This window comes from Zingiber officinale, chromosome 2A (genome assembly GCF_018446385.1).
Source record: "Zingiber officinale cultivar Zhangliang chromosome 2A, Zo_v1.1, whole genome shotgun sequence".
NCBI classification, from domain to species: Eukaryota; Viridiplantae; Streptophyta; class Magnoliopsida; order Zingiberales; family Zingiberaceae; genus Zingiber; species Zingiber officinale.
Window position 1 is genome coordinate 106,002,526 of NC_055988.1, and position 12,395 is coordinate 106,014,920.

Below are 12,395 nucleotides of genomic sequence, written 5' to 3' on the forward strand. Positions count from 1 at the left end.
CTCAGTTACATTTTGGGGGTAATATCTACATGGTGTAAAAAAAATGATAATCCTAGTTAGCCTCATTGACTATCCCTCGAATGACCGGTATGACCCTACGAAATTTTTCCACCTGCCATCAGGATAAATCGAAAAGTGTTCGGGGCAAGCATCCTAGAAACCCAACATCCTTTAGTTACATGTCCCATTTGAAGAAAAAATTTCTATAAATACGCTATAACTAAGAATCGAACTATGAATACTTGGAAAATAATATAAGGGGGTGTTTGGTTTATGGGAATAGGAGTGGGGAATGGGAATGAGAATCATTGATTGTCATTGTTAATGTTTGGATTATAGGAATAGGAATGCAAATAAGGGAATGAATCCTTGAAATTGGGTAATAGCTCATTCTCATGCACCTCCCCTTCAATGAGTCATTACCCTATTTTCATCAATCGAAATATTCCCTTATTCCAAAAATACCCTTGACCTAAAACTAAAATTTTCTCCCTTAATATCAAATATCAAAATATATTTATTTATTTATTCTTTCATATCACTTCTCTCTCCTTGTTCTCTCTCATCATATTTTCTCTCTCATCATTTTATCACACACTTTCTCTCTCTTTAATATCTCCTATCACACTCTCTTTCCTCTTTTTTCTCATCACACTTTTTCTCTCATCATACTTTCTCTCTCCTCAATCTCTTCCATCTCACTCTCTTCCTTCTTTTTCTCTTATCATACTTTCTCTCTCCTCAATCTCTCTTGTCACACCCTCCTTTTTTTTCACAACACACTTTCTCTCTCATCATACTTTCTCTCTCTTCAATCTCTCCCATCACACTCACTGTTCTCTTTTTTTCTCATCACACTTTCTCTCTCATCATATTTTCTCTCTCACCATACTTTCTCTCTCCTCAATCTCTCTCATCACACACTCTCTCCTCATTTTTCTCATTACATTTTCTCTCTCTTCATCCTCTCCCATCATACTTTCTCTCACATCATATTTTCTCTCTCATCATGCTCTCTCCTATCACACTCTCTTTTCTCATTTTCTCTCAACACACTTTCTCTCTCTTCATTCTTTCTCATCACACTTTCTCTTTTATGAGACTTTTTCTCTCATCATTCTCTTTCATCATATTTTTCTCTCATATTCATCTTTCTCTCACATCTAATTTTTTCTCTTATTTTCTTTTAAGGGTAAAAAAGGAAATTTTTATTTATTCCGATAGAAAAATATGCAACTAACCAAACATTGCTTTTAAGAGTGATATCCATGCTCATATCCATATCCATTCTCATTCCACAATACAATGATTCCCATTCCGATTCCTATTCCTAGGAAAGAACCAAACACCCCCTAAATATTCTACTATGACATCATAGCCCCCGGCCTAATGTCTATATGATGTAGTAATTAGCCGTAGTTGCTACTTCAATAAGGATTACTTTTAAAATAAAGCACCAAATGAAACTTATTTACATAATTTAAGGTGTCTATTTAATTTTTCCCTATATATTTCGTTATAACAAACATAAATCTTGCTCTTGATTTCGATTATGTTTACTTGGACAGAGAAAAAATATATATCTAAATCGACCACGGTAATCACGGCCTTAATTACACGGTATACAAATCAGTTCCCTTAACAACGGGCAAAAAATCAAACAAAAATAAAAAGAATCCTGCCAACATAATCTAAAGAAGTTTACCATTCCACAGATGACGACAAAAGTAGAACTTCTTGCCCGACCTCACTCAGTACCATCCATGGCACTGGAAAACTGTCGACTAGAGCCGAGAAAGACGACGAAGAATCCACTGTTCGGCAGGGAAAAACGAACCCAAATCTGGAAATAAACAACCATGCCAAGCAGTACTGCCTTCGTTATCTAAACAATCTGCGGCAATCTGCGGGAGCTGAACAATCTGACCATTCCATCGCAGCCTCCGGTAGCAACGGCCAGACAGTGTTCAGTGACTGCAGCGAGTTTCTCCTCCGGCCATGTCGCCGAAGCACTCGCAGCGCCGGAAGCACTGGAACGTAAACAGGATCCGAGAGAAAACAAACTTCGGTTCCGGCATTTAGCGAGTGGAATGGAATTAGAAGGCGTGTTGCTCTCGTGCGAAGCAGTAACCCATGGAACAGCCACTGTCACACCTTCAGAAAAGAAATGCTCGGCCTTGGTGGCCTTTTTGAACCGAATGCCCATGCTACTGCAGTATTCCCTGATGCAGATGTTCGATTTCTCGCCGACTGAAACGATGTGCCGGCCATCAGCCGTGAAGGATGCGGTTGCATGGTTCTTTCTAGATTTCCAGGTTCCTGCATGACCAAGCAGACTAATAAGAAGATCATAAGTAAGAAAAGAAGAAGAAAAAAAACAAATTAAAGCAGTGCTTCTTCACCTCCAAATTTCTGTACAATTTTAGATCCATCAAAAATACGAACTTTAGAGTCGAGTGATGTGATCATGATCCTGTCAGAGTCTCCAGGGCAGAACTGTTGGAAGAACAAGTTCGACAAATTAAGATATCTACAGAATCGACCATTGATAAAAATTAACACCACAATTGTGCTGATTTTATGATTTATACAACACTAATGTGGTATTGATTTTCAAAATACAACGCTAAAAATTAGATGTATATTGTACCTGCAAACCAGTTATTTGTTTGCCAGGCGACTTGCTTTTACCCCACACATAGAGTTGTCTGTCCAACTCCAGATCGGCCATGGCTGGTGATGAAAGATTAGTGCTGGTGGCTGAAGTACCTGAACAGACATAGAAGAGGCAGTTTCCAGAAAGCGTTCCAACAGCAAAACCCTGCTCGAGTAAAAAGAAATAGTGGATAAGATGAGAAAAAAACTTGTTGAGAATAAACAGTCGTAGTCTATCGAGCATATATATATATACCTTTCCATCAGCTTGGTAAGATATGGCTGTTATAATGTTCCTTGTGTCAACCCAATCAACCACTATATTCTCGTCGACGCTCCATATGCGCACTTTTCTATCCACCGAGCCAGTGATGAAGTACGCATCGTCCAGAGGATGGAACTGAATGCAGGTCACTGTTCCATGCAATTCCTCTTCAGATTAAATCAGTTCATACTGTAATAATAATAGCTCTTTTCTCAGGAACGTACCATAATCGTTGTGGTAGAACACTTTAACGCAGCTCTTGCAGCCAATTTTCCACATTCGAACAGTTTTGTCCTTGGATGTTGAAAGAAGATACTGCATGCATTAAAAAGTTGCGCATGTTTATCTTCAACCTAGGAACAAAGTAATATGTGATTTTTAAGGACACCAAGCTTACTTTAGACCTAGACCATGACAGGTCCAAGATGTCGCTGGTATGCCCAAAATATTCATGCAGTGGAACTCCCTCAACGTTAAGATCATCGAGTTCTCTGACCTTCCATACCCGAACAACAGAGTCTTCACCACCAGTGGCCAGATACATCCCACAGGGGCTCAACTTCATGGTCCTGATCAGACCTTTGTGTGCAGCAATTTCCTGTACCATGCGAAATCCTGTGATCTCTGTGCTATCATGGGAGCTTACTTTCTTCTTTGTCGACAAGCTTGCCCACCATCTTTTTCTTCGGTTTGTGTTTCCTTTCACAGCTTTATCAGTGTGCACGCCACCAGGCTTGCATGTCCTATTTGAGCCAAGTTCAGCCAGCATCGTCGTTTCTGTGCCTTCAGTCTTCATAGAAATGGAATGATCCTCTCCACTGTGGACAGGGATCTCCATTTGCTGCAGTGAAACATTCGTTCCTACTTTTGGTTCTTCGGGGCATCCTGTTTCCGTCGAGAATAGTTTGTCGAAGCCTGTTTCGCGTAAGAATTTCTGACATCTTTCATGAACAGCCGACAATTCTGTTGCCCAAAATTCATTAGAAATCTTCTCGTCCAGGTAAGATGTGGATGGTTCAGAGTCCAAAGAAGTCTCGAGGAAGTCGAATGAGTCGAAGAAGATGTCTTCTCTTCCATCATGAAGCTCGAAATCTCTAATGGAAATTTGATCACGAGGCGACATTTTCAATGTTCGACCTCTCTGTCTTCTCGAGTTTCTGTTTAATTTTCCTAGTCTAAAATCTGCGGCGCATTGTCAAAGGACAAACAAAGTTAGGAAATTTCTTGGATAAAATATTGTGTTCCAAGCAATCTGATATATATGGTTGAATAAGAAAGAAAGTGTCCAATAAACTGCAAAAGATATAAATTCAACGAAGGATTTGCAGAGAGAATAATGCATTAAAAGCTCTGGATTTTCTCTCTCCCCTGCAAACTCCTCAAAATGAAAGGTAGAAGAAAGACTCTCGAAACCTCCACAAAATGGACGCCAAATATGAAAATTCTCACGCTAAATCTCCGCGACACTCCCCAGAAGAACAGAAAGATTTCCACAATCTAATCACCAAGGAAATCGCGAACCTGGAGGCGGATGAAATCAGTCGACGCAGACTATCCGTTTTAAAACAGAGCAGAGGACCTCAGCTGAAGAAGAAGGAGAAGAAGAAGGAGAGGTGGCAAATTTGACTTGCCTTGCCAAAGCAACTGCTACTTATAAATGGGAGGGAGGTTTGCCTCCATTATTATCAAGGCTAACCTGGCCACCTTCTCCCGAGGCCACGCCTGCACTCTCTCCCTCCATTGCTTTGATTCCCAAAAGCTAAGTTGCAGTATTCTATTGCCCTCCGCTTCGCTTGCACGTACGCCTACCACGCTATCGAGCATAAACAATGGACAACCTTTTTGGCTGGAATCCAAGTCAATCGATCCTCTTTGCTCGCTCCCCAACGCCCTTAGGATTCGCATTGTGTGCTTGACTCGGAGAACTTTTTCCATTCATCCGCTGGCTTATCTCACTGCTTCTGTCACAGGCCTGACCAACTCCGGTATACTGGGGACAGACGCAGTTAGGTGAGCTAGCTGCCTGAATTGTAGGCAGCCACCAAACGCTCGCATCATTGAGCTTCATCGGCCATCAGAATCAGTGCCCGCGTAGGCAAGCAAGCTAGCAAGGTGTCTATATGAGCGACGTGGGCTGTCCCAGTCCAGTCCCTGGTCCTTAAATTTAGGAAAGCTACAATTATATTGCAGTTGGTGGTGCTTGAATAGTTGATCTCTTTCTCTCTCTCCCCCCTTCCTTGCCTGTTCTATAGAGCTTTTTGTGCAAGCTGTTGATCGTTGACTGCGTGATGTAAAATGGAATTCTAAATTTTGAAGGCTTTGTTCGTCAGACTTCTCGCCGGAGTTGAGAATTTGAGACAAATGTGAGATAAGTACGGTCCCAATAAGAGCAATGACTCCACCGCGGCGCCGTCCAGTTTGCAGGGAGCAACAAGAGCGATCTGACTTGTTTCTGCAATAATATGAAAAATATTCTTAAGCCCAATTTCTTTTGATGTTTCTATGTTTTAAAAGCTCAAAATTAACAATTTTTTTTTTATTTTAATTTTATAATTTTGGTAAGAGTTCTAAGTATTTGATACAGGAGGATCTGAAAATTGTAAATCCCTTTAGGTTTTTTTTTTGTTTAAATTTTGAGTTGGTTAAGAATTTTTTGTTTATGTTCTTTGGATCTTAGGGTTTTGGATTATTTAAATAATTATTTAATTAATGTTAGAGAAAAAAAATTAAATTAATAATATATTTTTGATAATGTCATTTACTTTTTTATTTCTTAGTATTTTTTTTTGAATCAATATATTTTAGAATATTACTCCCCGTATTTATATATGAATGAATAGAGTTAATATAGCAAGTAAGATAATCGTTATTCGGTCCAAGTATTTTAGAAAGATAGAAAGATTAATAAAAAAATGATTATATTATATGGAATTGAATATTTGATTATGACAAAAGTAAATATAAAAATAATAATAAATAAAGAATTTAGCCAGTATCATAGAGAAAGTAAGTGATGCAGCGATAAATGGGAGCCCACATGTCACGTGTCAATTGACATAATGTCGGTCAAAATCAAGACGATAAATATCAGAGCTTACAGAAAAAGTCTTGGTCAAAGGTGGTTGTTTGGTTAGCTTGGTCGGAAAAGAAGTGGTCGAGTGGATTACCTGATCGGTCGAACGAATGGATAAATCTGTAGTCAGTTATTTCGGTCGGAAGAAAAATGAGCCGTTCGAACCACCCGTCGATAGAAAGTGAGCCGCTCGGACCTTCCGGCTAGTCGAGAATGACATTACACAGGAGAAGACGATAAAACAAAAAAGAATACTCCATCTACTATCATTAAATATGAAGAAGCCAAGACCAAGAAGAACGTTCAATTTATCATTAATGCACAGAAGTCAAGACAGAAACCTTCCTCTGGCAATTAATACCATTAAATAAGGGCAGATGAACGATCATAAAGAAAGGTATAAAATGGTACTCCAGGTATAAAGAAAAGTAAGATTCATCTATTTATCAAATACTTATTATCTTTCTGATTCTAACTTGAGCATCGGAGGGTCAACGTCAGGAACTCCTTCCCTAGTTTAGTTTTATTTTGCAAGATTGAGGTCTTCATCCCGTCAGTAGTCACCCCATCCCCGACTTTTCAGAATTCCTTCGTTCAGACAGGATCAATAAAAATTGTACTTAATAATAAAAACTCTAAGAGATGAATTAAGATATATTTAGATGATCCATAAATATTAATAAATACTTTGATAATTTAAATATTTAATTATTGATTAATCCTTGAGATGACTAATTTAGCCCTATGAAAATTTTCCATCGACTATCATGGTAAATTTAGAAGTACTCGTGGATGCTCATCCAAATGATAAACGTTCTTAAGTTTATCATCCTATTAGAAAAAATCCTTACAATACATCGTAGAATTTAAATTTTAGATGACTGATTAACTGTATAGTAATTCGGGGCTAATATTTAATTAATAATGATAAATAGGATAAGGATATAATGGAGGATGAAGTCAAATGTCATAAGATCTTATAGTCTGCTCTTCGAAAAGAAATCCAAAGTTGACAAGGACACCTATTCTTTATAAATAAAGAACAATTTCATAGGGTTTTAGCATTCAAAATTTGAACAAGTTGGAGGAGTTGGGACATCTCTAATGTCTTCCTCCTCGCATTATTTTCCTTTCTTACTTTCCATATTATATTATTGTATATGGTGTTTAGCATTGAAAAACCTTATGATAGATTTCCATATTAATGTCTCAACAATAGATACAATAATTGATTGTAAAACTAAGTTTACCTTTTAGCTCTATTTATTTAATATGACACAAACTTCAACAAAAAATCCTAATATATGAAGAAGTTAATTTTATATATATAGCTTGCTGAAAACTGCAACGCAATTATTTGAATGTAAGACTCTTCAGTTTACTAGTATTATAGAAACCCAGAGGTACTTGTTTAATGCATGCATGAATCATATTAGCCTTATTAAATCTGACCTCGTATCTCTTCACAGATCATGGTAAGAAAACACTTTCCCCTTCAGTTTTCATCCGATCTTAATTAACTAGCATTAACCGTTTGCCTCAATAAAGTCAACTGAGTTAAGCATGTAAAATTATGAAATTCAAATACAATTTTGCTGGAAGAAATAAAATCAGAAATAAGTGTGCCAAATATTTAAAAATTAAATAAGTCTGTGGAGAATTTCATACCTTTAAATGCACCCTTGATTAATTGTCCTTATATCTTTAAACATCAAATGAACAGATGGGTTTAGAACTTTGTTAGTCAGAAAGAATTGTCAGATACAAACTTTCAACTTGCATCCCAAGTTGCACATCTCTTTTACAACTAAACATATCTTTTAGCTCTGACAAGATGTATTAGAATATGTTCTTAATACAAGTGGTGGAACTTTTCATGCTTAATTATATTATCCCTATGTATGATCTATAATAATGGAACGCAGCAAAGTTTTTCACTAAAGTCTTTGATTCAAGCATATCATCTGTGGTGTAAAAGGTGAGTCCTTCATCGTCGACTCCACAACTAAATGAAAAGAGATAAATTAGAGTAGCCGTCTTAGGTGGGAGGATCATTTAAATCTATGAGAATGAATTCCACCGGAATAACTCTTACTCTTGTGGTGCAAATCTACCATCCGAATACCAACTCGGCTATTTCCGTGGAGGCTCCAAGCATATTATCTATGGTTGTTGAGGCGGTTTAGATATTAGCTAGCTGCTAAGGTTGCATTTGGGCGGACTGACTAGGTTTGACAAAGCAGCCATGTTGAGCAAATAATTAAGTTAGGCTAGTTGGACTAAAACAGTCATTTGGGCTTGATGGATCAATCGAGCTGAGGGGATTGATCAAGTTGAATCAAATAGCTAGGTTGAGGCAACTGGCTGAGCCAAATAAACCATTAAGGTTAAGTGAGTTAAGCAAACAAGATGTGATGAGTAGTGCATGTTGAGATCCGTGACATCGTTAGGGCCGGGGATGAATACTAATTTTTTGCAACAAGGCAGATCGAGCAAATGAATCGAGCCAAACGGGTTGGTTGGGTTAGCCAGGATGCACAAGATGGGTCAATTCAAACCAAGTGAATTGTTTGTGGATTAGCTTGGATGTATTAGTCAAGTTGATCGAATCAAGTAAATCAACCAAATAAGCAATGCAAGTTGGTCAAGTCGAGCAAGTTGGTTGAGCTATAACGGGCTAGTTGGGTTAGTTGACTTATAAGTTGGCAAATAGGTTGAGCTAGACAAGTCGGTGGAGCTAATCGAGGTAGGTTAAGTAGTTGGGTGAATCGAACTGCTCGGGCATGCTATTGATCTGACTGGGAATGCTATTATAAGTTATAACTTAAAATGGTCAAAAGAACTAGAGAAACAACAAAACAACAACAGATTGAAGAAGAAGTTAAATTGACAGGAAATGTGTGGGAAATAAATTAGATATCATGGCAGGAAATCCATGGCTGTACACGTTGTTTAATGGATTCCGTGCGAAACAGATCGAGAGTGGGTGGGATTCATTCATCCGAAGCGCAGGGAGGGGATATATAATGGGATATAGAGGATCATGTGCGCACATGCTAATTATAATTATATCTAGTAGATTAATTTATATGCTAGCTATTTGGATTAATTTGAGTTAATTAGGAGCAGAGCACAAATATAATGCTTTAGTTGATGGCAATCATGCACGTCGTACCATAAACAATGTATTGTTTTGATGATTATCGGTATGATTTAATTGCTCTACGTTCCAAATCTCTAAACCCTTTTTTTTTTTTTTGATATTTTCTCATGACTGTAGTAATTTTTATATATCTATATATATTTTAGATTTGTTGATTATTTATCATTACTATCCAACTTTTATTATTTACTATTTTATAAATAATTGTATCTTTTAATAACTAATTTTGATGAAGCCTAAAATTAAATTATATTAATATCTTTTTTTATTAATATCGAAAATAATTTTAAGATTTATTAGTAATTCTACAAACGTATCAAAGTGATCTAGAGTTTAAGATTTAGCTGCGATGTATTATTAGGAATTTTTCTCATTAATCAATCAGAGATATAAAGTTCAAGACTCAGCTACTGCGTATTATTAAAAAAATTTCTTATTAATCAATTAGAAATCTAGAGTTCTTTTTAGTTCCATGATACTGCGAGTAGAGAAGCTTCTATAAATACCTTGGATCGGTAATATTAAAAAGCATACTTTTCTTGTCTTTTTAGCTAAGATCAAGTATGATATTGAATTAATTTTTAAGATTCTCTTATCTTAGCATTATACTATTGCATGGGTTTGGTGCATCCTTACTAAATTTATGAGCGACCTTTTGGCTATGATTAAGTGTAGTATTTATTCTTATCAATTAATTTTTTTTTGAAGGAGAGTCTGTTACATGCATGAGTTTATGTATTATATTACACATGAGGGGCGGAGCCAAGTATAGCATTGGTGGGGTAGTTACCCCCACATCAAATTTTTGTAAGTACCCCTAGGTGTATAAAATTATAAAAATATTAGAGTCTTGCCCAAAATTAAATTACGTTAATGTTTTTTTTTCTATTCACACCGAAAATAATTTTAAGGTTTATTAGTAATTTTCACAAACGCACCAATCAATAATCTAGAGTTTGAAACTCAACTGCCTATTATTAGGAATTTTCTCATTAATCAATCAAGGATCTAAAGTTTGAGACTCACTGTTGCATATTATTGAGAATTTTTCTTATTAATCAATTAGAAATCTAGAGTTCTCTTTAGTCCAACATGTTAAAATTAGTAACATTACGAACAGAGAAACTTCTATAAATATCTTGGGTCGACGATATTAGAAACATACTTTTCTTGGCTTTTTAGCTAAGATGAAGTATGATATTAAATTAATTTTTAATAAGCAGGAGTCTGTTACATTAGCTTCCTGCTGAGACTCTTGAGTGTCACCCTATCATTGCACTATTGTATGGGTCTGGCGCACCTAGAGCTGTCAATTTGGGTTGGGCCCATCGGATTGGCTCGCCCCGCCAAATAATTTAAGCAGATTGAGTTGAAATTTTATCAACCCAAGTCTGTCGTGAGCCAACCCGTATAGCCCCGCGACCCGTACGGGTTAGCCCGCGACGAGCTTGGGTTGGCCTGCGGGTTAAGAAACACATGTAAGCTAAGTTTTATGCCAATTTATTATCTTTCTTTTTTATAATTTTGAAATAAAAAGAGTACTTTTCATCCCACATAAGTAGTCATATATGTTCATTTATATTTAAAATACATGTTTATGGATATATTTGACTAATAAAATCTTTCCGAAGTAAAATGTTGAAGATATGAAATATTTTTTAATTTTTTTAAAAAAAAATTGATGGGTCCGCGAGTTGACCCGCCAAACCCGCAATTCACCTTGGATTGGGTTGGGTTGAAAATTTCCTAACCCGCCAAGTTGACGGGTCTGCCCGCCCCACCCCGCCAAATGGTTGGCCTACCACGGGCCGACCTACCCCACCACGGGTTAGCCCACTACCGGCTGACCCGCACACCCTTACCGAATTTATAGACGACCTTTTGGCTAAGATTAAGTGTAGTATTTGTTCTTATTAGTTTAATATCTGATATAAAGAATAAAATTAATTTTTTATGAAGGAGATCGAGTTCGTTACCCACACATGTTCATGTATTATATTACACATGCAACCAGGAGTGGAGTCACTCATAGCTTTGGTGGGGCAGTTGCCCCACCTCGATTTTTTGTAAGTACCCTTAAAGGTGTATAAAATTATAAAAAAATTAGAGTCTTGCCCAAAATAAAATTATATTAATGTATTTTTTTTCTATTCACATTGAAAATAATTCTAAGATTTATTAATAATTTTTACAAACGCATCAATCAGTGATCTAGAGTTCAAGATTCAGCTGCGACGTATTATTGAAATTTTTTTTTCTTATTAATCAATCAGGAATCTAAAGTTTGAGACTCAGCTACTACGTATTATTGAGAATTTTTTTCATTAATCAATTAGAAATCTAGAATTCTCTTTAGTTATATATCTTAGAATTGGTAACACTGCGAGCAACTTCTATAAATACTTTGGGTCGACTAGGTTAGAAAACATACTTTTCTTGGCTTTTTAGCTAATATCAAGTATGATATTAAATTATTTTTTAATAAGCTGGAGTCTCTTACACTAACTTGCTGCTTACATTCTCGAGTGCCACCCTAACATTACACTATTGCATAGGTCTGGCGCACCTTTATCAAATTTATGGACGACTTTTTGGCTAAGATTAATTGTAGTATTTATCCTTATCAATTTAATATCTGATATAAAAAATTAAATTAATTTTTTTATAAAGGAGAGTCTATATTATACATGCAACCAGGGGCGAAGCTGCGTATAGCTTTGGTGGGGCAGATGTCTCATCTCAATTTTTTGCAAGTACCTCTAGAAGTATATAAAATTATAAAAATACTAGAGTCTTGCCCTCACTAAAATAAATAAAAGTAGGGACAATACTTAAAAATTGAAATTATTTTTTATAAGACAATTCTTCTTTTTTCGGAGATGCGTGTATACAATCACTAGTATGAATAATACACCTATCAATATTAATCTAATACATTTACATTTTTATTATAATTTTAATAAATTATAATGTTTTTTTATTTATTAGAGTCCAACTCGATTTACCATTCAGACCCAATTAAATTGAATTTTGATAGATTAAATTTAACAATTTATTTTATTATTAATTAAAATAAATGCATCCTTTTGAACAGAAGCGAATGGGCTGATGGCAAAGGCAAACAAATTGGACCATTTTTCCTGCGGGCCGACGGGCATGCGATATGAGATGTGGTTCAGGGAAGTAGCAGGCAGGATGGAAGGGACTACTGATCAGGGGATTTGTCTAGCTCCTTAACA

The 12,395-nt window shown here is 36.2% G+C and overlaps 1 protein-coding gene and 3 pseudogenes across 2 annotated transcripts; 3 read left to right on the forward strand and 1 right to left on the reverse strand.

The window, feature by feature from the left end:
* Window positions 1-1,565: 1,565 nt before the first annotated feature.
* Window positions 1,566-5,004, reverse strand: LOC122039858 (WD repeat-containing protein 44-like). Of its 2 annotated transcripts, XM_042599280.1 has the most exons (7): window positions 4,442-5,004; window positions 3,318-4,102; window positions 3,145-3,235; window positions 2,912-3,069; window positions 2,651-2,821; window positions 2,403-2,496; window positions 1,566-2,319 (listed from the first exon to the last, which is right to left on the reverse strand). In XM_042599280.1, exons 2-7 carry the CDS (start codon window positions 4,041-4,043, stop codon window positions 1,886-1,888), a joined length of 1,674 nt encoding a protein of 557 aa, XP_042455214.1. In that variant the 5' UTR covers window positions 4,044-4,102; window positions 4,442-5,004; the 3' UTR covers window positions 1,566-1,885. The 2 variants fall into 2 exon arrangements, with proteins under 2 accessions (XP_042455214.1, XP_042455216.1); XM_042599282.1 differs by lacking the exon at window positions 4,442-5,004 and having other exon boundaries at window positions 3,318-4,429.
* Window positions 5,005-10,317: 5,313 nt separating this feature from the next.
* On the forward strand, window positions 10,318-10,461 carry LOC122044505 (annotated as a pseudogene).
* Window positions 10,462-11,016: 555 nt separating this feature from the next.
* LOC122044519 lies at window positions 11,017-11,183 on the forward strand (annotated as a pseudogene).
* A 400-nt stretch (window positions 11,184-11,583) lies between these two features.
* LOC122044520 lies at window positions 11,584-11,727 on the forward strand (annotated as a pseudogene).
* Window positions 11,728-12,395: the final 668 nt, after the last annotated feature.